Here is a 26,857-nt window from a genome sequence, read left to right on the forward strand (position 1 = left end):
AAGATCATTGGAAAGGTAATTAGTAGAATGATAATTCTATAACAGATGTTTGACTAATTTTTCCTAATAGTCTTAAGGGGTTCGTAGAGATTTGAGGTTAACCTGAAAAGATATTTGACAATTTTCTTGGATGATCTACATGGTTTCCTAATGAAATCCGTGACAGATTCACTCAGAATTCCGTTTGCCGGATTCCTGGAGTTACTGATAATGCTGATTCTTTTTGTGAAGCTGGTCTTGATTACTAGTTTGTCATGTATTTGATCAATGACAATGTCCTTATGAAGCCTTGAAGATTTACGGCGAATTTTTCCAATCATTGCCAACAAATTTCTTGTATGATAATTCATCGCAAGATTTTGATGGATGAATGAATGGAGAAATCCTTTAAATACTCTTGGGCAAATTTTTGTATAGTTCTTGGCTGATTTCTTGGAATATGCTTTTTTGGTTTTAACACTGGGGTTGTTCCTATCTGACATTTTGGAAGGGACGCGGAAAGCAAAATACACCCAAAATTTGAGTTTAAGCTAAGGAGTGAGACAAAATTTAAAAAAATGTTTTTTGAACTTAAACAAAAGAAAAACATTAAAAAATTGAGTAAACATGTGTTTTTAGCCTAAACTTAAGCGTTTGGCATTAAAATTGGGACAGGCCTTTAGGACTCTATTGGTCACCACCAGCTAGTGGAAATTTGAGGTTTTGCTTCGATGCATCGTCACCTTAAGTTCTCCAAATTTGATCGTTATGCTGTAGCTTCTGGGAAGAAGTGTTTTGAAAGTCTAATCAAATATCAAATTTTCCTATCAAATGTCTGGAATGATTCAAATCGCAGGAACATTTTTTCATCCGTTTTCAAATTTTTAGGTATCCGGAAACCGAGAATTGGGAAACTGATCTAGAATGGACTCCCTGATGTTTGCTAACAAAAGTTTAAGTCGAGTCTAGTACACGACACTGAAGACGGCCTTACAGTTGAGGTCGAAATAAGCGTATCTGTCAAAGGATACAAACTCTAGTGGAATTAAATGGTATAGTACTAAATTCGGTTTTTTCATCTACCTACTTAACAAAAGTTTTTTTTTTTTGTAAATAAGCCATTTTGTAAATAAGCCATTTTACAAATGGTGGATATTCTATGCCCTGCCTATAGTAACATTTCATGTTTTATCATGGCTCTATAACAGAATTAAGATCAAAAAGTGGTGCTGTAAGTCGATAAAATTTTCATTATGAAGAAATCCATGGCCGGTGGGATTTGAATCCTGTACTTTCAAAATGAATAGCTGCGCTTTTGCCTTTACGAATATTTGGACTCCCGATTAAGGACTGTTCATTTTATAAAGTGGACACTTTGTTTATGCTATATCTTTTTTATTTTTTGATAAAATCGGTTGTCTGTGTATCGTTGACCTATTATTCTAAAATGCTATGAAAATATAAAATCTTTGAAAATGCTTTTGGTTGAAGAGTTAAATAGTTTTTCCAAAAACTCTTAAAAAAAGCTGTCCGTCAAAGTTTAACATTATTTTTCGCAAAACAAAAATCCTTATTTTTATGAACAAATTGTATGTTTGTATCCTTTACTATTCTACTAAAGGTAAAGCTTTAAAAATATCAATTATATTCCACCATTCTATGACATTAGGTAACTTTAGTGATTTACCCATTTATGGCCAAATTTGCTGATACACCATCCTTTCACTCCCAGCAAAAGAGAAAAGTAAAAAGCGTGTTCAAAACTAGTTTGGATTACTAAAGAAACTATATTAGTATAAACGAAAGCTAAATCGTGAGATTACACTACAGTCTTAAGTATAAATTTTACTGTTTATGGTAGTTTTACTAAAAAGTCTCATACTTTTAAAATCATGTACGCATATTTATCGATCTACAGCAAATTGTAAACAGTTTTCTCCGAATTTTTCAATTGATAATCTCAGAATAACATATTATGAAAATAATATGTGGAAAATAAAATCGATTTATTACAGCAGTGTTGCCAATTTTGATGATTGTCAATGTACTTTGATAGGTCTTCTAAGAATAAAACAATTGTGTTTCTGTTGTGCTTTGAATGTGACGTGGGGACTTACTAAGTAACTCCATGAAGGCGTAAGTTATTTTTCATATTAATACTATATTAGGACTTCCGTCAGGACGTACTTTTACACAAAAAATTCTAGTCATATCAATTCCCATCAAATTTAAAAAAAAAATCTTTAAAAATATACGGGAAAATTAATTTTATTATATCTGTAAAATTGTTGCTCCAAAAATAACTTGATTTTTTCCATCAGGCTTCTGATTGATGATGCTTTCGAAGAACAAGCCTTTTTTGAAAATAGAAAATCCAGCCAATTTCTTACAATCATTGATTTTGATAACCTCAAAAAATCGACCGATCTAATCGTTGTTCCATATTCGTGTGAAATTTAATTATTTTGGAGAATTTTTATTATCACAACATTGTACAATACTAGTCGAACGATGTGCAAAAAACCGATTGAAATTTCATTGATTAATAAGAAAGATACAGCATGCACAAGGTGTCCACTTTATAAAATGAACAGTCCTTATCACTGATTCGGTGCTCAATTCATGCATCAATTTAGTGAGAGTATGAAGCAGTCAACTTTAATGTAGTTCTACTGTAGTTGAATCGTGTTTTTGTCACGTGTTGCCAAACTACGATGTTCATGATTGTGACTAAAGCAAATTGTTGCATTAATCACTTGTATACCCTCAGGGGCATCCAGTTCTTCTCTTTGACCCCAACACCTCACTGTTCCACTTTTTCAACTTTCCCCATGCTTACTTGCGCATTCTACTGTATCACGTAACACCGCGTCGCTCTAGATTCTCCCCGCATTCTGCGGATTCTTCCAAACGGGCGCCTATTTCGCATTCCACACATCGATCCATATGGTCGCAGACCGGTTCTGGCGATTCTTGCGCTAATGCGGCATTCGATAACGTAACATGCTGTGTCACTACTTAGCCCATCCAAAAACTTCCCCCAACTCACCTGCGTCGCATGCAGCAACAATTCCAGCACACCGGGCTTCCTAAACGGTAGATCCTGGGAACCGGCCACCAGCAGGTTGATCCTCGACAACAAGCTGGACACACTGCTGGAGTCCTGGGCCACCGTACTTCGGGCAAACTCCTCCAGCGTGTGCGTTTCGACCCGCTCGTCTGCCTCCAGATACGATCGCATCAGCTTCTCCCGGTGGCTGATCCGGTTCATCAAATCGGCCAGATCTTGGACCTGGCTCTCGAGGAGCGATTCCAGCGACAGTTGCTTCACCAGGCCACCGATCGTGAATTCCATTGTCGAAAGGATCTAGAAATGATGTTCGGATAAAATAGTTCTTCTTAACATCTAAGGATTTAGGGATCTTACCTGATGTTCGCTCTGCTCGATCTGCAAACTGAGTTCGTGCATCCGCTTGAGGATCTTCTCATCCTTGCTTCGTTTGAACGGCAGATGGAAATCGCCGACCTCCTCGACCAGATCCCACGTTTCGATGATGCTCGAAACGACCTCCTTGCCCAGCTGGAACACAGAAATTACGCTGCCGACGCTGAGTGCTATTTGCGATTGCACCGGTTGGAAGGTCGTGAGGAGACAAGAACTGACCAGCAGCAGTCCCAGCAGCAGTTTCTTCCCGCTTATCGTGACGGGAAGTGAGTATTGTCGACGGGGCGAGAGGAGCTTCATTTCGACGGGAGGAACATAACCCTACGGTAGTGATGATCTAGATGCGATGAGGGGGAGGACGACTAGCGGATAAAGGCAGTACAGCTGAAACGATAGGGAGATGAATCAAACATATTAGAATCGCATCGTACATTTTTTTTAAATAAAAATAAATGTCGTTAACAAAATGATATTAATAGCTTGATTTAGTTTTACCAAACTAGGATTACAGTGTTGCCAAACACAGAACTCCTAGATATGTAAGTAATGAATGTAATGTTTGATATGATACTAACAAAGTACTAAACAGAGAGTGTAATCAAACAGATTAGAACAGCATTAGATGCTGATCGGTAATTATCAGAGCGATGAGCTCTATTTCTCACGCGCGCTTGCAAACAACAATCGTCGAGATTGTTTTACTACGCATAGCTCAGAGATCAGAGACTCCCGTTTGCATATGAGACACGTCTCCGTGCGAATCTACGACCTCTAAACCGACAAACAGACAGCTGTTTTCACTTTAATGTCGTAATTTGTCTTCCTGAATTGCGAGCGGGAGAAAATTATATAATTTCCCAGATTAATCGCTGCGAATAGAGGAGTGTGTCAGTTGGTCGAATCGGAATCGAGCCTGAAATTATTACTGAGGAAGACTTGTACAAGCACTGTGATTTCTCCCGCATCAATTCGGATGCTGACGGCTTCGGGTGAGGCGTCACTTCCAACCGAGATAAGTACCCCCCGACTTGATTGGGAATAATTTCAACGAAATCAACGACGCTCGCCCGCATGTAGATGAGTAGCAGGAAACACGCTTAACAAGCCGGCTGTGACGATTGGTCTTTCTCTTGGCTTATGTTTATAAACTTTAATGGAATACGAAACGAGAATGCAGTCGATCTTGTGGATACAATGCGTGATCTGTGGGATGCATATTGGCTGATGACGTGATGCAGTTGGATACACTTTTGCCTTGGGAAAACCAAGTTTCATTTGTTTTATTCGATAAGACACGAAAAATTTATGTATATTGCTAGATTGGCGTAGTAGCACTAAGCATACTCCGTGTTTCATTTGAAAATTTTTCCTGAAAAAATTGAAATAAAAATTGAATTAGAAATGATTTCATTGGAGCAAATCTTACAGAACAACTCCTTCAAATTTCAGTTCTGCTTCCAACACAATTTGAAGCTCTGTTAGTAGATCTAACGAACGGAGCTGATACAGTGAGAGCCCGATTTTGTCAGCCCCTCGATGAATTTTAGGCTGACAAAATGGGGAACCTGACAAAATCGAATCATTTTTGTTCTTGTTTTTCAAATTTTAACGTGTTAGATGGTTACAATGGACTTTTAAGGGTGCGATGGACATGGGCGTAGCCAGGTTTTTTTTTGAATCAGGGGCTCCCCGCTCCCTTTTTATTGGCAATATCGATTCTTAACACTTCATTCGCGATTTTCACGTCAAAACAAGCATTATACACATCCCTATTTTTTCATAGTAAGCAAAGTGAGATCCTAAACGTGACTTGCTTCAATGTTAAGTGACGGGTCTATTTAAAGTTTTGGAGATTTACCTATTGGAACAAATCTGAAGATTCGATTTGTTGCGGTCCCTTTGATTGGCAATTTTGCTCTGACCAGTAAGACCAGGGTGTCCATCCATCCGGGAAATCCGGGAAAAACCCGGGAATTACAAATTACCGGGAAAAATACGGAAAATACCCGGGAATTTAAAGAACACCCCGGGAAAGTATGTATTTCAATCGTAAGACTACCAGTTTCTTTAAATTTCAAGCACCATGGGCGAAATTTTTCCCATAAGGTGCACTTGTACCTCCCACTATCACTATCTTTTGTTGGTTTGGTAGAAAGATAGTTTACAATTAAGATCTATGCAACATTTTTAGTAGGGTACTTAGTGATTCATGGCAAGGCTCTTGGCGAAATTTTTGTTTGATTTCTATTCAAATTCATGGAAAATTTTTAATTTAATCTTTGCTGGAATCCTAACGGGAATTGAAACGATAATTGACCAGTTTCTTGGAAGATCACTGAAATTGTTATTAGTAGACTGCTAATAAGGTTTTTAATGGATTCTAGAAAAGATCCTTGAATGATTCTGCTTAAAATTCCTGGAAGATTCGTAGTTGTTAATGAAAAGCTAAGCGAAAAAAAAACACATGGCTTATTTATTGAGAGATCTTTTGGAATCCTGGATAGATTCAAGAAAAGTTCCGTTTGGAAGATTTCTGGGATTATTTATGAAATTGATTTTCGATTGAGCCTTTTTTAGATTAGGTACTAGTTTGATTATGACACAGTTCTTATGAGGCGGTAGCGAGTCACTTTTTTCTTCTGGTCACTAAAATGCCATTATAAATTCATTTTTTTTCAGAAAAATTATCACTAAAGTTACTATTTTCGTGATTTAATGATAAATCAATGATAGTCATTGATACATACGCTTTATAAAGCGTTAATGATACGGTTGTTTCATATACCACAAGTGTTGAAAAATATCTAGTCTAGATTATTATAATACGTCTAAGTCAATCTCTAATTATTATAGCCAAGATTAAAGCCCAGTAATCACCTCATTCAATTTTTCATCGAGTTCATCGAAAACAAAAAAGGCTTGGATAAGGCTACCTTGTGAGTGAGTGAGGGTTAAGTTTTAATATATTTTTACTTGTATTTCTCCTCTTCTATTTTAAATTCTCGATTCTGCCGGAAATTCCACAAGAACGTTTAGGAATTTATCTGCAATTTTTCTGCTAAATAATCTTCCTTTCTCATCGTAAACTTACCCCCAAACTCTTCCTGAAACCCCAAAAAAAAATTTTTTTTCTGGGAATTAGTTCCACAGCTCAGGCATGTAAAACAGTTTTACTGAAAGAGATTTGTCAGAATTTATTTCTTCAGAGTTGATGAATTTTGAATTTACAGGAGATTTTCTCTACTGATTGGAAGTTTAAAGTTGTTGCGTGTGCCTAGCTGTGCGACCTAGTTTTTATGTGCATCATACAAGATTTACCAGATTTTTTATACGCACACTCTGCCCTTTGATGATGTTTAAAATCTACTATAATTCGGTGAAGTTATTTATATTCGTTTAAAGCAACTAACTGTTTAAATATATTTCGAATTATTCAAGGTAATTTCATTTTTAATTTTATATAATGTGTAGTCATGTTAATTCTCTTGATTATGAAGATTATGTTTCGTGTCTGAACTTCAATTGTTCAAACTAATGTTTGTACCTACACATTTTCAACAAGTTCCATGGCAAGATCTTCGATGAATAAATAAAAAGCAAGGTCTTTTATGTACTCTTGGTCAGTTTTTTGTTACATTTTTTGCGAGATTATTGACCAAATCTTTTAAAGATTATTTGGAAGATGCAATCTTAGATTCGTGTAAACCGTTTCGCCAGTTTCATATGATAACAATAAAATGTGTTTGAAAATATCGTTTCTGTTAAAAAGTATTTCCTTAAATTCAACATGAGTTTTACTAGATCAAAAATTTCTCCAGAAACTAGTCCTGGTTCATGTTTAACGCATTTCCAAAGGCATTGTTAAAAGTTAAATGGCTTGGCTACTGAACTTTGTTCTTTTGTGGAAGTGTAGATACATAGAGTAGAAATTTGATTATTCAATTCCAAAATCTTTCTGAACATCTACAATAAATATTTATAGAATATAATTCCAAAATTTGTCTGAACTTCCTATGGATTGTAGGAGGGAGACGGTCTTTTAGATACTTCATCAAATATTTTGAATCTATTTGCCCAAAACCCTTTCAAAATACAAATCGTTTTAAGCATACATATTTATTTAAAATCTAGTGGTCCCGGCAAACATCGTCTTGCCATCAAGTAGGCTGTTGAAAAATGCTATGGATCGTCCCATACAAAATGACAGTTCCGTTCACGCTTGTTTTTCCGACTTTCCCGGTGAATATCCTGGGATTTTTATACACACAAACACGTCGGAACACTTGACGAACAAAACGGAAAAATAATCATTCAAATCGGTTGACCCGTTCGGAAGCCATTTCGTGACATACAAACACCATTCCATTTTTGTTTATATAAATAGTTCATAAATAAGTTAGTCTTCCAAATTTGTTCACATTTTATGCAAGTCGCAGGACGATTATCCGCAGGATTGTCATCCGTATTTTTAATTTATTGAACGTCCGGGAAAAATCCGGGAATTGGAAAACTGATTTTGAATGGACACCCTGAGTAAGACAAACGGAATCAACCTGAGTTCCTAGATATACATGATCGTTAAATTATCTATGAATTTCTCCCAGCGCACCGAAATTACCACATAAATTTTCCTAAACATTATTTTAAAACTCATCCAGAGGCGTTTTGAACTTTTGTTCAAGGATTTGCCCTGGAATGTTTGTAAAAATATTTCCAACAGTATGAAATCGAGAAATTTTCTTTAGTTTCCATTAATTATTTTTTTCTGTGTTCTTACATTACATTAAGTCGTGAATAAATCATTTTTACGAATCCTAGGTCAAACTTCATCAAGAATCCTTAGAAAGCTTCAACAAAACGTATTTTTGAAGGGATCTTTTAGAGTTTATGAAGTTATTGTAGGCACAATCTCAATAAAACTTAAAGAAACAAATAGGAATATCTCGAGGCGTATTGAAGAAGAATTTAACAAGGAGTAAAAGAAAATAATTATTGAAGTCATTCCCTAAATAATAAAATAATTCTACAGTCATCTCTCCCTTACTCGATATCGAAGGGACCATCGAGTTAGGGAGGTATCGAGTTACAGAACACAAAAACAGTGCATTTGCGTTCCAAGGGACCATCGAGTTAGCCATGAAAACCAACTTTTACTATGGTTCTCTAACTCGATATCGAGATACGGAATATCGAGTAAGGGAGAGTTAACTGTATAGAAGTTTTGGGTGTAGTTTGTGGTAGAGTTCAAGTAAGAATGCATGTACCTAATATGTTTCTAGAACAATTTATAAAATTATTTTTCGAACATTTTTGAAAAAAAATTTCAGCAGCATTCCATAGATTTATTTTTCAAATATTATTAGGATAAACTCTTGGAGGAATTCATGAATGAACCTACACATCTAGTTTTTTTTATGAACTCTACTGTGTGAATCTCGTTTTTTTTTCAATTTTAAGCAAATTGTCAGGTAGCTTAGCAACGAAACACTCGAGATCTCATGAAATTTGCTTGTTTAATAGAAGCCGAGATGCAGCATTGTATATTAAGTTTTTACGGAAGAATTCTAAGAAGCATCTCCAAAAACGCCTTAAAATTTTTATTAAGAATCTCCTGAGAACTACGATGACTCCCAGGAACGATTTATAGAATAATTTCAGGAATAATTGGAGCAACACATTTAAGAAGTATCGAGAGGAATATAAATGAAAGCCCGAGAGGAATTCCTTGGGAAAAACGAAGAGTTTTCTCTAAGTACTTCAATGACAATATTCTGCTGACAATATATTTGTAGAAACGTTTTGAGTGTCCTAACAGATTTGATAAAACCTTCGAATAATTTCTGGCAAGATGTTTTTCAAAAGGCTGATTGTTTATTGAACTCCATTAATTTTTCAACCTATCATGATGCTACTTTTGTATAGATACGAGCGCTGGAGACAATCTTTGAAGAATTCAAACACAATAATAAAAGCCATTGCCATTGCCCCCTCTGGCTACGCCCATGCATGCATGGCATCAAACATCATCATCAATTTCAATGTAAACGTGGTAAAACATGACGAAAACAATTATTAGACAAATTTAAAATAGGCTGACAAAATCGGGTCAAGAAGCTGACAAAATCGGGTCAGTACCGAATACCCAAGCTGTGACCGCAAGACATTTACAGTAAATGTAAGGTTTCAATACAGCGATTGCAAGATTTTATTAGAACGTCTTTATATGTGACGATCTAATATTTTTTTTTGTATAATGCCTTGTTTTGTTGTAAACATTCCCGATTGAACTCATTAAACTGTCCTGAATGAAAATCTTGAAGGATTTCCTAAAGAAATCTGTAAAAATACCTATATATGTGATGAAATCTTTGGTCATTTTTAAAAAGGAAGCTTTGAGAATATCTAAATCTATTTTCTTGCCAAAAGCCTGAAAAAAATCAGGAAAAATGCTTTAGAGAATTATCCGGATTCTCTGATAAATCCGTACAATAACTTTTGGTGTGTTTCCTGGTCCATCTGAAGTTTTTACTTTCGAACACTCAGTCGCTTCCAGCCCTGTGAAAACGGAACATCTGGATCAAATGAAGATTGACAGCATTCGGATCAAAAGGGCAGGAATCCATCGCAGAATGGAAAGGCAATACGAAGTAAGTGTGGTAGCAGAAGCACAAAAAAGCACGAATTGGAACCATAGGCGGAGGTTCTATGCAACAGCCAACGGTGAGCACTTCAAACAATTAATGATAGCCAAGCCACCAATCGTATAAGAGGTTAAAAAGTCTGAAAATTTAGCTGAAAATCTGAACTACTGTTCCGATGTCAAGAAAAACACATCAGTTCAATCAAAAGCTTAAATGAGCGTTGTTTTTTCATAAGGGCTTATCTGCATTAATCAATTTTCGTAACATATTTTTTTGCTGTAGGATGGTGAATCACTATATCTCGCTTCATTAACAAGAAATATTACAGATTTATCTAATTTAGCGAAGTTATTAGTAAAAGAGACGATCGATGAAGAGAAATCGCTCATGTCAGTTAGGCCCTATTAAAGTAACAGTAATAATAATCTCCCAAGCTTTTCCGCGATCCTGCATATGTCGGTTTTAGGGATTAGATTGTGACCATCCCGATAGGCTCGATTATCACGACGATCGAAAGGTGGAAACAGCACTACGACACACACTTGAATGTCGCTGACAGCGTAGGTGGCAATGGGAAAGATAACGAATAAAATGCGTGCATTAGAGCTGCAGACGATGTAAACACCAACTAGTTTCCACTTAGCGCGGAGTTATCTAATTGTGCGAATCTTCACTAAACGGCAACTTGTTTTGAAATACCGTGAATCGTGTGATTTCAAGGTGGCACATGATAGTATTGAGCGTACGGAACTATGGACGAGTGATTCGGAGAAGCCCAAGCAAAAGGGTAGTTTTTTCTCGTTTCGTCGATTCCCTTCTTTCTCCGTTTGCGCGCGATTTGCGGGCCAGTGATTCGGGAAGCCCAAGCAAAAGAGGTCGTTTTTTTCTCGTTGCGTCGGTTCCCTTTTTTCTCCGTTTGCGCACGATTTGCGGGGCAGTGATTCGGGGAAGCCCAAGCAAAAGAGGTCCTTTGCATGACTATTTCAATAATTTAAATCGAATTGCATTATATTAAGAAGGTTGAATAGTGTTACATCCAAACTTTTCTTTTGAATTTTTTTCAATATCGTTTTTGTATTTTTCAAACGAACTATGTATGGTTCGTCACTTTATGTGTCGGCATATACCTTTATTATTATTGAATTCAATTTTATTATAAATAGGATTTTTTCCTTGTCATTACTAAAATTAACCTTCGAATAGTTCGACATTTTGAATGTCGACGCATTTTCTTAATTTTCTATCCTTACATATATTTTCACCTTGAGACAAAATGCAAAAATAGTTTTAGGTAAAAGTTGTATTTTTCCTCCTTATCCATGGATCGCATCACCGACCAAAGGTGACTCCCAGATTTTTTTCCTTCCTCACTAATAAACACCCTTTCCGTGGTGATTGTGGAGATGCAGAGGTATGCTCGGTCTCTTGAAGCAACAATCATTACACACTAACAGTCCTTTCCCATCCTAACTGACTGTAATAGGACTTGGCCGGCGCCGTTATTGATCAATAATATGAGATCTGCTAACATTGCACTTCGAGAGTCAGCGGAAACTCCCATTTCTTGGACGATGTCAATTATGATAAAAATCATTCTCCCACAATTTGAAGTAATTTGGAAGAAACTTGGTTGTGCACACGCCATTTGAAGTTTATATGGAAATTACTATGGAAAAGGCAAACCTTTTGTGTTCAGTCCTCTAACTGCTCGTAATAATCTATGGAAAAGTGAACATACTCTTCTCATTTAAATTCTTCCCAGCTACAACTTTGCCGAAGACCACATTTTGATTGGACGTAAGGATAATTTGTTATAATTGATAAAAAAAAAGTCTAAATCATGCTGAGATGATCATTCAATTACTTTCAGAGCAACACTGCTTTTTTGCTGTAGAACATAGTAGCCTGGATTACTTTGACCTATTCTACCCGCCAGGACCACCACTGTTGCCTGCCGAGCAGTTGGTTAAGCATGCAAAATGCAAACCCACTTCATGATTATGAATAGCAATTTATCCTGACGTCCATCCGAAATGTGGTCTGCGGCAAAGTTGTAGCTGGAAGGATTTCACATGTGTAGAGTTTGTTCACTTTTCCATAAAATATTATGACGACGAGATAGAGGGCTGAACACAAAAGGTTGGCGTTTTCCATAGTAATTTCTATATAAACTTCAAATGGCGTGTGCACAGTCAAACTTCTTTCGAATCACTTCAAACTTTGGGAGGATGCTTTTTACCATAACAAAAATCGTTTAAGCATAGAGGAGCCAAAATTTCAAAATTTGCATCACTCTAATGTACAATCAGTATATGCTATGCTATGCTTGGTGGATTAGAACTCTAAAAAGTTTGATAAATCATACCTTAAATTTAATGTAAACATTCAGACAATAAGTGTTCAATACAAGTTTGTTGATCTGGATCTCAAAATTATGATATATTGGTATATTTCTGAGAGTGGATCAGATTCGGAAATCCCAATTTTTTTCCCAATTTACACACTTAATTTTGAATGCCGACTTTCGTTCAATTTTCACCGAGATTTGTACAAACATGTAGTAAGAGAACACATTTCATGAGATCTCAGGAAATAAGAGCCGAGTACCAGTAAATCGTGCTTCGTTACTAAGCAACCTGGTAATTTGTTAGCTTAATTTCGGATAAAATTGAAAAACCAAGATTCGCACAGCCGAGAATTTTACTAAATTTGGCCAACCGTACCGTTTTGTCTCAAATTCCAAACATCAATTAATTTTCACCACAGGATGATCATGTCTTCTATGAATCAAGTCCTTCACATTAAACAGTTGTGAAAAAATCAATTCTAACTTTGAAATTGCCTCTTTTCAGAATATCAGTCATGTTCGGAATTTGAGGCATAACGGTACTTTACCAGAATGAAGTCAATTGTTGTATAAATTGTATAAATGCAGTCTACTTATTTCACAAATTGCTTCAAAAATTGCGTAAAATTGTTCTCCAGTAGTTCCTTAGATAAACACTGGATATTTCCTAAGAAACACGTTTTTCAAATTATTGCGAGATCGATTGATAGAAACCAAACTTTTTTTTTCTGTGGAAAATCTTTCAAATATGAATTCACTAAAAATTACAAAAACATTTTTTTTAATTACAATAACATTTTGTACAGTAATTGTTATAATTATACTATCAGAAATTTATAAGCTTCATTGGTAAGCAATTCCTACTAATCCAGAGATGAACCAGCCTTTGGCTGAAAATCTTAAAAAAAACATTATTGACTGAAAAGCTCCGCTAAGTATCAAATTCATAAATATAGAATGATGTACTTAGCAGACAAATTGGCTTAATTATTCCTGGTAAAGATAATCTATTGAAATCTCGCCCCAAAAGCCATGGGTCCACAAGGGTGTAGCCTGTTGTTACTGAGGAAATACATGGATTTACAAGTTATTTAACAATGCAACGATAAAGCAGATATGAATATTGAATATAGGAGGAGTGATAGTTTTTACCTTGGTCCATTCAGTTGTTCAAAAACAACGAGCTACCCACGTGGCTACCAATGGCTTTTAGGGCGAGATCATATGTTATGCCAGAAGTGAAACAAGATTCTGAGACCCTATATCTAGATGCCGCTGTGCTATCAAAGCCAGATGGAAGCAGCTTGGCGGACGAGCTTGAATGTGGTCGAAAGGTGGAAGCAGCACTATTGAAAACACCTGAATGGCGCTGATGAGGATAACGGCAGTGAAGGATAAGATAGCGAAGCAATTGCCTGCGTTAATTGTTTTTGTTGTTTGAAATATATATTCTGAAGAGTTTGATTGTGACCCTTTGGACAGATGTAAATTTTCCTCACATCTCCCCTGACCCCTCCAACAGCTTCTAGTGAAAATTCCTTCAAAATTTCAGAAATCAGTGTAGATATCAGTTCTGTTGAGCATCGGTTCAACAAACTTCGTTTATCAGCATCAACACTCCTTTGCTCTTATGTTCAACTCAATTTGCACTTGGTAGTGGTCTACACCCGAGATAACAAGTCGGCCGCACAAAGCCAGAATAACGATCTTCCTAGAACTGCTTCAATTTATCGAAACACGCGCGCGAACAACTTCATTGAATCAATTCTGCACTACATCCATGCAGATCTTGAACACGATATCGGCATAGCTGTGCTGGTGACACATCATAAACTCATAACCATTTCACTTTCCAGTTCCAGCAAGATGAATGTACCCGCGGATAATTTGCACGCGATCTTTGTCGAGTCGACTGCAAGCAGTGGACACGGAAGAGTGAAAGAAGATCGAGCCTTCGACGATGAGTCAGCCCCAAGCTTTCATTCACGAATTCCACGAATAGTTCGATGTTATTTCTTTACCTTTTGACGGAATTGCACTTCTTGAGGAGTAGTTGTTCACTGAAGGTCGCAGCACCACGGGTTTTGCTTCAGTGCGATCAGCTGCGATCCGGTCTACCTCAGGTTGACTGTTTTCGTTGTTGATCGTGCAGCTAATTAAGTAATAATCTATTCACTTCACGTATGGAACAGTTACTCTCTACGAGTTGATTACGCCAACGCACTCGATGAAACGATCATTTTCACGTACCGTAAACTGATCGCGCGAATTTTAGGAACTATGATCAAGTGATGATTCGCGAGCAATTGATTCTATGGTGATGATGATGATCTTACGAATATCCAACCGAACCGAACCGAATCACGAATGGCAATGTTCTGAAGTGGACGGCTTTCTGTCTGGACAACTGAATGAATTATGGTCAGTTACCAAGTTGTCACTACCACATCTACTCGCTGCCAAGTTAGAGCCATGCTAGATCATTATGCGAGCATGAGGAAGTGGGAAACCGTGAGGAGAGGGAGATCGCGCCTTGGCGATCACTCACTCTCTCCGTCATGCTGCGAAGCGGTCAGTACTCCGCCGCGCGCTTTGTTCCATGATTCACTTCACGTGAGTTACCTACTGGAATCACTCGGTGTCCAGATGCGGACCGACATTCCAGTTCATCGTGTGGGGTTATGTTTCCAGTGGGTTTTGAGGGAAATGCGAGCAAAAACTCGATGATCGGGTCGTTATGAAGCGCTACTGACTTTCTGGCTAAGCTTTGCACACTGTGTGTTTGGATGGGATGATTCATGAATGAAACCTCACCTCTCGCTAACGGTACAGTTAATTTGAATCGCGTTTCGGCATAAGAAAGGTGTTAATTTGAGGTTATGAGGGAGTCAAATTTGTTTCTGTATCATGTTCGCAATTCTTTCGTTAGTGAAATTACGCAGATTGTTTCAATTTCCGACTTCGAGTAGATTTCTGTAGAGAATCATGAATGGATTTTGAAGAGAAGAGCTGGTGGTGACCAATCAATTAAGTTTTCTGCTCAAACGGGTGTTTGATCCGTGCTCTTGAAAATTTGAAGTTTATCTTCGATTCATCTTCACCTAGCTCCTTGTCTATCTCGATAATAATGTGAACCACCATATTTAACTCATATGAAACAAATGCATGAAACGAGCTCACCAGTTGGTATGCCATCCTCAACTGTCAAAAAAGCAGCTATAAACCGAGACGTGAAAATGAAATAAAACCTTCATTCATTGATATATTACTTGTAGTTTTGAAGTCACTTTTTGCCCCTACTTTGATAATTACATTACTGTTATGTCTGACCGCTACCAGCCCTGCTGATAGTGCTTTCCCATAAGCTTGAGAAAGCTATCCTAGCTTTTTTCTTTAGGAAACTCAGAATTTTTTATCCGAAAACCTTGAATACTACATTGTTATTTTCGGAATTTAGTAATGTTTCCATCGAGAACATGGACAATTTCACAGAAGCTTTGCTGTGAGGCCTATCCATACTTTTCAGTTCACCACAATCACCACAAAACATTTTTAGTTATATCTGGCACAACTTATTTCGCCTTGTTGAATCGTTATTTGACAATCATATCAATAATCTAGAACACAAGTAACCATCAAGCTGAAACATTACGCATTGTGTACTTACTTTATATGTATACAGAGGCGCGTCCACGTTCGGAACCATGGGTAGGACAAATATTTTGAGCATAGACGAATTCCATCCTGAATGAGTCGAAAAAAAAAATAAAAATCGTGCTCGATAGTCTTTGATTTGGATTAAATTTTGCACATGTTTTGGGTATGGTAGAATAAGTGTTTTCCATAGAAAAATTGATCATTTTGACTCAAGTGTAACTTTTGAAAATGGCCTATAAATTTTTGCTTGCAACACAAAAAACCCATTTTTAATATTTTTTAAATTTTTATCAGAGAATTTTGATAGTAAACAGGTGTATCGGACAAAGTTTCATGATGGAGAAATTTTTAATAAAAATTTTATTCTAAGAACAACTTTTGGTCGAAGTTTTGATTTTTTGTCAAAATAAATACGTTCTGATGATTCTAGTAACCATATTTTATTAAAAAATTTCCGCGAGTTCGGGCATAGATTTTCCAGCTTTTCTTTATGAATTTCCCCAACGGTGGAAAACTTTTTCCAGTTCATATTTTTTTGGATTTCTGAGAAAATTTGCCTAAATTTTCATACAAAAACTTTGTTTCTACAATGTTTCGTTCTTGAGTTATGATTTTTCAAAGAAAAGTCTTATATGGCACATCTGGACATTTTTCACAAAATTGGCCATAACTCAAAAACGAAAAAAAAGTGCATTCCAAAAATTTCAGTGATTAAAGCTTATAAAATTACCTTCTCGAAAATATTTTTTTAAAAATTTTCCACGAGTTCGGGCATAGTTTTTCCGGCTTTTCTTTACGAATTTTCCCAACGGTGGAAAATTTTGTGGAAAACTTTTTCCAGTTCATATTTTTTTTTTGATTTTTGAGAAAATTTGCTTAAATTTTCATATAAAAACTTTGTTTCTACGATGCTTCGTTCTTGAGTTATGATTTTTCAAAGTAAGTAGTGTCAAGGGAAAACAAAAAATTTCCACCTGAGTTTTCCGGAAAAATAGGCGACCCTGAATTTTTCTCAATTTTTTTTTTATTCATATATCCATGAGCCCTGCCTGTGGAAAAAGTTTCATGAAAATCTGAGACCCTTCGGCCCAAACCCGTACGGTAATAAAAAAAATCCCCAGTAAGCATCTTGAAATGATTCTAAGCCATGATGATTATATGAATCATTTCTCTATAAGTAGCCATTTTCAAATTATACCGAGTTTAATGCAAAAAATATTATTTAAATATTTAAATAGGTCATTTTTATTAGTTATTCGTGATTCCCCATCAAGTTAAATAAGTAAGTGGAAAGAAATATGGTCTTTACTCTCGAAAACGTATTATTGTTAATGGAGAAACGCGAATAACTAATGAAAATGGCCTATTTTAATACTTATACAATATTTTTCGCATTAAACTCGATATAGTTCTAAAATGGCTAATTGTAGAGAAATTTTTCATATAATCATTACGGCTTAGAATCATTTAAAAATGCTTAATGTATCATCAGAACGTATTTATTTTGACAAAAAATCAAAATTTTGAAATATGGCCAAAAGTTGTTCATCGAAAAACTGTTTTATTAAAAATGTCTCCATCATGAAACTTTGTCCCAAACATCTTTTTACTATCGAGATTCTATGGTGAAAATTAAAAAAAATATTAAAAATGGGTTTTTTTGTGTAATTCCAAATTCAAGTTTTATTTTTGATTTTTCTATGGAAATAAATAAATTATTTTTCAGGGTATATTTTTTTCTCATAGTCCAAACGGTTCAATACAACTTCTTCATAGAACATTTTTCTCTAAAATCAACAGTTTCGGAGTTAGAATTTTTATAGGCCATTTTCAAAAGTTACCATTTAGTCAAAATGATCAATTTTTCTATGGAAAACACTTATTCTACCATACCAAGAACATGTGCAAAATTTAATCCAAATCGAAGATGGTCGAGTTCTGTGACTTGAATGTTACTATATTTGAGGGGCTCAAACGCAAAGGGGTGTAAACGAATTTTGATCAGTTTCGAGTTGAGAAAAACAGAGAAAAGCTTGTTTTTTTACTCCCATATAAATCGTAATTCTAACTCCCTCATTTTCATGCCAGTCGTTACCACAAGCTACCGAGTGCCTTAAAATAGTAATTTTGAGACCTATTGCCAGAAAAAAACTTAAAATTAATTAAAAACAAGCTGAAAAGAGACCAAACATGAACCAAGAAACCAAAACGAAACCTTATAGGACCCAGGAGATCATAGCTTCAGAGTAGATGTTTTGTTTAGAATACCTCAAGAGTTGAACCTGGATTTTCTCAAGGAGAATCACAGAAATGAAATTTCTCCAAAGACTATTTCAGAAATCATCTGAATTGTTTCAAGACTTCTTTAATAATTTTTCCAAGAAAGTCCCAACTTCTCCAAAATTTTATCCTGCAGTTCATTCATCGATTTCCTTGGGACATCTACCAACCTTCCTGGTCAAAACGTCTTCTAAAATTAAACCAATAATTTCTCCATGACTTTCTAGGGAGATCCCTTAAAATTGTCTTTCAGGATTTATATATGATTTCAACTAGGGATTTATATAGACACCTTCAGGAATTATTCCATAATTTCCTTCTGAAATTTGTGCAGAAATTTCTCAAGTAATTTTTTTAGATTTTCAAAATTTCAAACGATTTTTTCCAGGAATGTTTCCAGCGAAATGCCATGGAAATGTTATGGACAATAAATCCGTGAGGTATGTTTGAGTAAAATCCTAGTGTAACCTTTGATAAAACTTGTGTAAGTTTTGAAGTCACCCTTGGAGATGAACCAGCCCTGGGCTGAAAATCTCCCTAATTAAGATAATAATAATAATAATAAAGTCACCCTTTACGAACAATAATCCCTGGACTCTTTAAGAAGGTTTAAACGATATTTTTAGATAATGTGTTAAGTGAATCGAAAAAAAAACTAATCTTGGGAAAGAATTCCTTAGGATTTTCTGAAGATATTTCTCAAAACAACATTCGACAAAATCTATAAAAATTTGTCTAGAAATGATGGAAAAAATATTGAAAAATAAAAATGCTGTAGTATAAACTAATGTGAAAACTAAAATAAAGTTTTGAAGATGTGATGATGATGATGATGATGATGATTATTATTATTATTTAGCCACCATCAGCGCAAGGATTACCTATGGCTGCAGAATCATACCGGGATGGAATGATCTACCTGATGGTTTGTTGTAGCAGGGCTAGTTAATATCTTTGAAGACCTTTGGAAGACAACACTAAGGCTGTTTTCTCATGACAAAAGGCTGGCGACCCCACGCACTTTTATCCAGTCAACAGTTCAATTAACTCCCTTAGGCTACCCCTCCCCAATACCCAATATATAGTAATATATCAAATATAGTGTTATTAAAGTATCTTACCTATTTGTACCCATGTTCGTTGGCTTCGTATTTAGATTCATCATCCGTGGGATGACCCAATGTATTTGAGTATACGAATAAAATATAAATATGCATCTTACCCAAGTGTCTTCAACAGACAAGAATTCATGGTATTGTTCATTGAGACAAATTCTCTATATATTTATATACAGCATACAGCAATGCATCTTCGATACTTACAGGAATTATCATTCAAGTTTTCCACTTTTTTTCTATACACAGTTTTTGTCACCACACCATACCCCTCACTTTCTCCTTTTGCTCAAAAACGCGTCAAAGTTGTTACCACTCTTCTTCATTCTTTAGCATCAGCAAAATTCACATCTTTACAACTACCCCTTTGCAGCAGCACGGCACGCAGTAATCATTGAAGTTTCCATTCACAGTTTATTTCGATACCAGTCACATACCTCAAATTCCCATGTCTTACTGTTACAACACAACCACATCCGCATATTATACTAATTTTCTCCAACGTGTCAAATACTCTCACCATATCCTTCCTCAATTTATTTTTCCGCTCTGTGCACGCTTTCATTCTCCCGCATAATTGGATTGTTTAGTGATGAAAAATTCACAGTTTTGAGTAGCTAGATGGAAAAAGCACATTTTTCTTAGTATAACACGATTTTATCGCGCTTCAATATCTTAATTTTGATATTACAAATGATTAAAAACGATTTCAATCCGTCGACTCAATGACGTTTGACAGCTCGCCCCGAAGTAAAATTTGCTGAGGGGTGATTCAAAAGTGATTTCCATACTAATTTCCCAAGTGTTTTAAAAATACTTCCAGGTCTCGGAATATTGTGAAACTTTGAATTCTAGTTCTATTTTTAACGTAGATTCAGAATATGTAAAAAACTGGATACCCCCAAACAAGCCAATTGTTTCATGCGTTTTTTTTAGCTCTCGAGCGGTTCCACGCCGTTTCGCAAACCCGATTATTTTTGTATATTTTGAATCGCCTGAAAATTTGCATACATATTCTTTATGACCAAAAATGCCATTTTGCAGCTTCAGACCGCCATTTTGAACCTCGCCTTATTTTTGAGAAGGGCGTATCGGAAAATGCATAGCAAATCTTTAAAAAACTGTAACTCGAAAACGGTTTGTCCGATCGATTTGAGAACTTCTACAAAGTTGTAGGTATTGCTTAGGACTATATGGAGAAAAATATGCACGGTAAAAAAAAGTTACAGATTATTTTTTATTCCAAAAACAAAAAGTACTTAAGTACTTAAGTAAATTTTTTCTAGGTTGTATCAATTTCGAGATATACTCATATTTATATAAAATTTTCAAATAAAAAAGAAAAATAGGCCCTTTTCAAGCATATTTCATGTTTCTCCATTCCAGAAAAAAATATTTTGATTGAGCGAATCGTAGCTGAATCGTTTATCGTTTGATCAAAATATTTATGCTTAAGTATTGAAAAAAGAGTGCAGTGTAAAAAATATAAGCGATATTTTCAAATGAAAATTTGAAGCTAATAGTTCTTAAAAACCGCAACATTGATGTTTTTAAATTTTTGATATATTTTGCGGTTGTTGTAGGTATTTTTTAGGACTATTTGGAAAAAAATATGCACGGTAAAAAATAATGACAGATTTTTTTAATAAAAAAAAATAAAATCGATTTTCTATGAAAATGCATCTGTGATTTTTATTATTTTTGGACATGTTTTAGGAGACACTTATGTGATTTATTGCACAATGTTTCAGAATGGAAGAATTATGGACAAAAAAGTTATAATTTTATAAAATATTACAAATTTTGAAAAAAAATCGAAATAAAGGAAAACAATATTTTTTTATGTGTTTATTTATTATTATTATTATTATTATTATTATTATTATTATTATTATTATTATTATTATTATTATTATTTATTAAAGAGGTTTTAACTACAAAGTCATTCGCCTCCATTATGTGTTTATTTGATAGTACAGAAAATGCATTGGAAGAGTACTTAAGTAAAATTTTTCTAGGTTGCATCAATTTCGAGATATACTCATACTTATATAAAATTTTCAAATAAAAAAAGAAAAATAGGCCCTTTTCAAACATATTTCGTGTTTCTTAATTCCGGAAAATTTTATTTTGATTTCAACAACACAAACCAAGTCAAGTCAAGTACACAACACTGAAGACGGCTTTACAGTTGAGGTTGAAATAGTAGAATTAGAAGGAACAGTACTACTCATCTTTTTGTATATTTACATGCATTCTACTAAACAGGCTCCACAAGGGTTTTCATCACTTTTGCCTGTTTTAGTAGGTATGATGAACAAACACGTTTTTCCCATACCCATACAGTTGGACATGGTAAATGAATAAAAGAAAAACGATGCTTTAAAAAAAAAAAAAACAAAAAAAAAAACACCTTCTCCATGGTTGTACGATCTTGCCGCGATGAGAGGGCTTTACCCATTAGCCGGGCTTAGCCCTGGAGACCAAAGGTACACCGTTGTGATAGAATCACATTTTTAATGCCACGTTTAGATTTACCGTGTACAGTGAGAGGCAAAATAAAGTGCCCACCTTACCAGTTTTCGAATTTCTCTCATTGATTTGGTTCAAATTAAAGTTAACACACCTAAATCTTTTGTGATATTTTATTTTTGATGTTCTTTTAAAGTTGCACTTACGAAATTTTGATAAAAAAAAGAATTTTACTTAAAGAAAAAGAAAATCAATTTGTATTGAAAAAAAAGTAGTGACAAAAATAAGTGCCCACTTCCTTCTTGGCCCCAGAAAAGATGATTTAAGAAAAATAAAAAGCAATTTAATAGTTAATGTGTCCTCCTTTGGCCTTAAGGACTTGCTGGAGGCTCTTCGGCATGCTTTTCACCAGGTTTTGTAGGTGTTGTGGATCTAGTTCTTCCCAGGCGCGCTCCAAGGCTTCAAAATAATTATTTTTGTTGGTAACACCAGTTTTTTCAACCCTGGCATCGAGAATCGCCCACAAATTCTCGATGGGGTTGAGGTCTGGGCTTTGTGGAGGCCATTCCAGCGGTTTAATCCGACAAGACCGGAAAAAAGACTTGGTCTTCTTTCCAGTATGCTTCGGGTCGTTGTTCTAGAGAAATATGAATTTCTCTTCAAGGCCCGTCTGGATCAGCGAAACCTCCAGATTTTCCAGCAAGATGTTAATGTAGGAATCTGCCATCATTATTCCGTCGATTTTCACGAGGTTTTCTACTCCACTCCATGAAAAACACCCCCAGACCATCACATTTCCTCCTCCATGCTTCACCGTTCCTTGGATGTGGTGCTCTGCATCACACACGAGCCCGCCGCTCTCGGTTAGACAGCTCGAGCTTCAGGAGCGCCACATCCAAGGAACGGTGACGCATGGAAGTGTGATGTGATGAAATGTGATGGTCTGGGGGTGTTTTTCATGGAGTGGAGTAGGAAGCGTCGTGAAAATCGACGGAATATTGACGGCAGATTCCTACATTAACATCTTGCTGGAAAATCTGGAGGTTTCGCTGATCCAGACGGGCCTTGAAGAGAAATTCATATTTCTCTAGAACAACGACCCGAAGCATACTGGAAAGAAGACCAAGTCTTTCTTCCGGTCTTGTCGGATTAAACCGCTGGAATGGCCTCCACAAAGCCCAGACCTCAACCCCATCGAGAATTTGTGGGCGATTCTCGATGCTAGGGTTGAAAAAACTGGTGTTACCAACAAAAATAATTATTTTGAAGCCTTGGAGCGCGCCTGGGAAGAACTAGATCCACAACACCTACAAAACCTGGTGAAAAGCATGCCGAAGAGCCTCCAGCAAGTCCTTAAGGCCAAAGGAGGACACATTAACTATTAAATTGCTTTTTATTTTTCTTAAATCATCTTTTCTGGGGCCAAGAAGGAAGTGGGCACTTATTTTTGTCACTACTTTTTTTTCAATACAAATTGATTTTCTTTTTCTTTAAGTAAAATTCTTTTTTTAATCAAAATTTCGTAAGTGCAACTTTAAAAGAACATCAAAAATAAAATATCACAAAAGATTTAGGTGTGTTAACTTTAATTTGAACCAAATCAATGAGAGAAATTCGAAAACTGGTAAGGTGGGCACTTTATTTTGCCTCTCACTGTATATCTCGGAAGTGATGCATCTCAGCTAAATTTGGAAAAGTTTATCGTTTGGCCAATAAATTCAAAAACTAACAGTTACATTCACAATTTCCATTACCTTTAACATTTGTTAAAGCGTCCCAAAGAACAATAACATAAGTAATATGTAAACAAAGAAAATTTTATTCTTGTTACTTGAATTTTCTTCTGTTCAGTTATGTTTGTTGAAATGATTCGACAACATTATAATTGCAACATTTACAATGTTAGTTCTTACATCATGGGACAGCAATTGCATTTCTGATCTCTAGAATTTCCACCGCACATTATTTGTTTTTAAGAAAATCGGATATGACGTCGCATAACTCTTCAAGAGAAATCAAACGAAATCCTTCAATAAAGTATTTAGAAACTTTTTTATATGGGGTATAGAATTTTTATGTTTTGAACTAGCTTTACATAGACATTCCACGAGATTTCCGTGCGTTCTCTTATATTGGAACTTTTCAATCAACATCTTCCTTTTAATAGGCATTCCGAAGTAAACATGTTAATATCGTATTATTTGGCAACCTTTTTTTAGAGAAGTTCCATGATTTGGCCATGATAATAGCATTTAACCCTTTGAGTATAGTGTTTGTTGAATTATCAGCACGTTCTGTTGTTCTATGATAATTGCGAACCTTTTATACTTATAGCTACCTATAGAGAAAACACAAATTCAATCTCTAATGATAAACTTTTCACTTGCCCCACGTGATTAGAAAATTGACAGTGTTTCAATTTAGTTATTTTTAGGTCTATGTCAAATTATTTCTAAAACTTTTTTTATTGCAGTTTAAAACTATCAGAGGAGACAACTAAGAAGTGATACAGAAAATTATTTTCCGCATCTTTTTTCTACAGAAAATATTAAAATAAGATTGCACGCCGCCAACTTGTTACGGAGTTATAGTTGACAGGTTAACAATATTTCGCTCTATTATGCAATGATGGCTGAAAAATCTCAGAAATATCTTGCCTATCGTAATGTTCTCAATGGCCTCAAAGATTTACGCATGTGTTTAAAACATTAATTCACATATTCAGTAAAATATTCCAATTATTTTCACTTACCCCATTTACCCACTTGCCCCGCGGTACCTTAGTTATTTTTCTGTACTCAAAAAAACGCACCAAAAATATCGTTTTACATAAATTCGTTTTATTTATTTTTTTTAAATTATTTATTTCTTATCCAAAAATTTTCCGTTTTGAGGCATTGTGCAAGAAATTACAAACAATCTGCTGCAAAAATTAAAAACATCAATTTTGCGGTTTTTAAGAACAATGAACTTCAAATTTTCATTTGAAAATTTCGTTTATATTTTTTTTTTACCGTGCATACTTTTTTAAATACTTTAGTATGTAGGTTTTGATCAAACAATAAACAATTCAGCTACGATTCACTCAATCAAAATAACATATTTCTGGAATGGAGAAACACGAAATATGTTTGAAAAGGGCCTATTTTACTTTTTTTTATTTGAAAATTCTATATAAATATGAGTATATCTCGAAATTGATGCAACCTAGAAAAAATTTACTCAAGTACTTTTCGTTTGCAATTTTTCTGCACTTTCAAATAATTACATACAAAAATATTGCTCTCCTCTATTTCGATTTTTTTTTTTTCAAAATCTGTAATTTCTTAAAATATCATAACATTTTTGTCCATAATTCTTCCATTTTGAAACATTGTGCAATAAATCACATAAGTTGTCCCCTAAAACATATCCAAAAATAAAAAAAAAATCAAAAATGCGTTTCTGGAGAAAATCGATTTTTTAATTTTGTTTTTGAAATAAAAAATAATCTGTAACTTTTTTTTACCGTGCATATTTTTCTCCATATAGTCCTAAGCAATACCTACAACTTTGTAGAAGATCTCAAATCGATCGGACGAACCGTTTTCGAGTTACAGTTTTTTAAAGATTTGCTATGCATTTTCCGATACGCCCTTCTCAAAAATAAGGCGAGGTTCAAAATGGCGGTCTGAAGGTGTAAAATGGCATTTTTGGTCATAAAGAAACTGTATGCAAATTTTCAGGCGATTCAAAAAATACAAAAATTAAATTTAAAAAAAAAATCGTCATGTTCGGTGGAATTGCTCTCTCCCGTCCTAGGCGGCAAACAGTAATATTGCATCCAACACACAACTACCCACACCAAAAACTTGTTTTATCGTCAAAACACCCCCACAAAAACACACACCGCGCTTCATCCAACACTAACACTAGCAATCACAACCAGCAATCCGGCCGTCCAGGCAGTCGATTGATCGCCCCTTTTTTCCTCTCTTCGTTCTCAATTTACACCCTACGTGTTTGACTGCTCCAAGGTTCTCACTTAACGTTCACCTACCTCGTTCTCTCTATTTTCTCTTCCCTACCACTTCAACATCAACTGCCACTTTTGTATTTTTTTCTCCTCTCCTCTCCTCCTCTTGAGCCGGATCTTCCCAACAGAACTTTCGGACGCAAAATTTTCACTTTTCCAAGGTCCCCAGCTTCAAACAACCGAAAATAATTCCGATCAACCGTCTATACCCTCCGGGAGACTGACAAAACCACTCAAAACCGGCAATCGACAAAACTAAAAACAAATCAAACGCAAGTCTCACCCGACACTTCCGTTTCTCACCGCGTCTCAGAGCCAACTGAAAAAAAAATAAAGTTTTGAAGATGTCATGATTTTTTTTAAAGAAAGTTTTCAAGAGATGTTTGGTTAAATTGCAGAAGTAATACTTGGATGAAATGCTGGAAAAATTTCGAGTAAAAAATAGATTTGTTCAAAGAACCCCTCAAATAATTTTGAATTTTTGAGAAGAAATGTGGATTCTTGAAGAGATTAATATGAACAGGCTGAGGAATTCTTGCAGGGTTTCTTGAAAAAACAACTTAAGCTATTTTTTCTGATACTCTGGAATAAACCTTTGTGGTTTTCCTCGAAAGTAATTCTGTAGAAATCTATAGAAAATCTCATGGATTAACAACTGTATTAGTGACAAAATAATTCTGGAGGAAATTCTAGGACAGTTTTGTAATTAGTAGAGGTGGTAGCTTTGGAGTTCTCAACGATTTCCTGGAGAGAATTCTGAAGAAATAATTCAAAGCATCTTTTGAAGCATCGCTGGAAGAATTTCTAGGATAAATGATAGAGAAATCGTAAGAAGAATTTCTGGAGAGATCATGTAGGAGGCCCTGAAAGTAAAATCACCATGATAATTCCTGAACGTTTTCCTCG

General features: G+C 35.3%; 2 protein-coding genes across 4 annotated transcripts in view; one reads left to right on the forward strand and one right to left on the reverse strand.

The window, feature by feature from the left end:
- Positions 1–14,832, reverse strand: part of LOC5564091 — a 43,372-nt gene extending 28,540 nt beyond the window's left edge. Inside the window, exons 1-3 of one of the 2 annotated variants that reach the window (XM_021839112.1) lie at positions 14,434–14,832; positions 3,407–3,761; positions 3,029–3,346 (exon numbers count right to left, since the gene is read on the reverse strand). In XM_021839112.1, the coding sequence (XP_021694804.1) occupies positions 3,029–3,346; positions 3,407–3,724 (636 nt within the window). In that variant the 5' untranslated portion in view covers positions 3,725–3,761; positions 14,434–14,832. Of the gene's footprint in view, positions 1–3,028; positions 3,347–3,406; positions 3,809–14,433 lie in introns of both variants that reach the window. The other variant, XM_021839111.1, reaches the window with a different exon arrangement.
- The window catches only part of LOC5576538 (E3 ubiquitin-protein ligase UBR3), a 227,327-nt gene that overhangs the window by 158,832 nt on the left and 41,638 nt on the right, over positions 1–26,857 (forward strand). The window lies entirely within an intron of this gene.

The sequence above is a fragment of the Aedes aegypti genome, chromosome 1 (assembly GCF_002204515.2).
Source record: "Aedes aegypti strain LVP_AGWG chromosome 1, AaegL5.0 Primary Assembly, whole genome shotgun sequence".
NCBI classification, from domain to species: Eukaryota; Metazoa; Arthropoda; class Insecta; order Diptera; family Culicidae; genus Aedes; species Aedes aegypti.